Source organism: Entamoeba dispar, genomic scaffold, assembly GCF_000209125.1.
Source record: "Entamoeba dispar SAW760 scf_1105229463603 genomic scaffold, whole genome shotgun sequence".
Lineage (NCBI taxonomy): Eukaryota > Evosea > Mastigamoebida > Endamoebidae > Entamoeba > Entamoeba dispar.
In genome coordinates this window covers 1-1,087 of record NW_001855775.1, presented here as the reverse complement: position 1 = coordinate 1,087, position 1,087 = coordinate 1, and the positions used below count along the sequence as shown (strand labels likewise).

Here is a 1,087-nt window from a genome sequence, read left to right as displayed (position 1 = left end):
TACTTCCTTAGTATTTTACTTAGTATTTTACTTCCTATATCCTTATTAGATGTACCTACTTTATACTATTACCTATATGCTATTCTTATCCCTTTATACTATACTATTCTATTCCTCTTATACTATTCTTATCCCTTTATACCTTTATATTCTTATACTTTTATACTTTTATACTTTTATACCTATAACCATTTATACCTTTATACCTTTATACCTTTATACCTTTATACTTTATACTATTTCCTCTTATACCACCTATTCTTATTATAAAAATACGCCCCCCGTGGGGCTCGAACCCACGACCGCGCGGTTAAGAGCCGCGCGCTCTACCGACTGAGCTAGGAAGGCTCACAGATTATTAGTATTCTTGACTTCTAGACTATGACTATATTTATATATATTTTTATATTTATTTAAATTTTATTTTATTATTTATGTTTATTTTATATATGTAATGACTTATTATATTTATTCCTTTTTATTTCTATATTTCTTTATATATTATATATTACTTATTACTTATTACTTATTACTTATTTTATACCTATTATATATAGACTATCTTTACTATACCTTATTCTTATTTTTTACTTTTTACTTTTTACTTTTTATTTCTTCTATGTATATATATATATTATATATGTACTTATGTACTTCTTATTCTTTTATGTATATATGTACTTATGTATATATTTATATATTTATATATGTATATATTTATATATGTATATATGTATATATGTACCCTCTTATTATGTTTATCCTATTATTACCCTTCTTATTACTCCTTATAACTTTATCCTATTATTACCTATTCAACTTATGCTTATCATATTTACTTTATCATATCTACTTTATTATTTCTACTTTATCATTTCTGCTTATCATATCTACTTTATCATTTCTGCTTATCATATCTACTTTAACATTTCTGCTTAACTTCTGCTTAACTTATGCTTACTGAAAGCTTCCGTGGCTCAGTCGGAGAGCGACGGCTGTTAACCGTTAGGTCCTTGGTTCGATCCCAAGCGGAGCGTCTTTTTACTATTATTATTAACCTTTATGCTACTATATATATTATCATCTT

The 1,087-nt window shown here is 25.6% G+C and overlaps 1 protein-coding gene across 1 annotated transcript, besides 3 other annotated features; it reads left to right on the top strand.

Annotated features, from left to right (window-relative positions):
• Positions 1–388: 388 nt before the first annotated feature.
• Positions 389–539: a microsatellite.
• Positions 402–587: a microsatellite.
• Positions 435–939, top strand: EDI_068630 (uncharacterized protein; the record flags this gene model as incomplete). The annotated part of the gene is made up of 2 exons (XM_001741159.1): positions 435–451; positions 558–939. The coding sequence occupies 2 exons, from the start codon at positions 435–437 to the stop codon at positions 937–939; spliced, it is 399 nt and encodes a 132-aa protein (XP_001741211.1).
• Positions 619–744: a microsatellite.
• Positions 940–1,087: the final 148 nt, after the last annotated feature.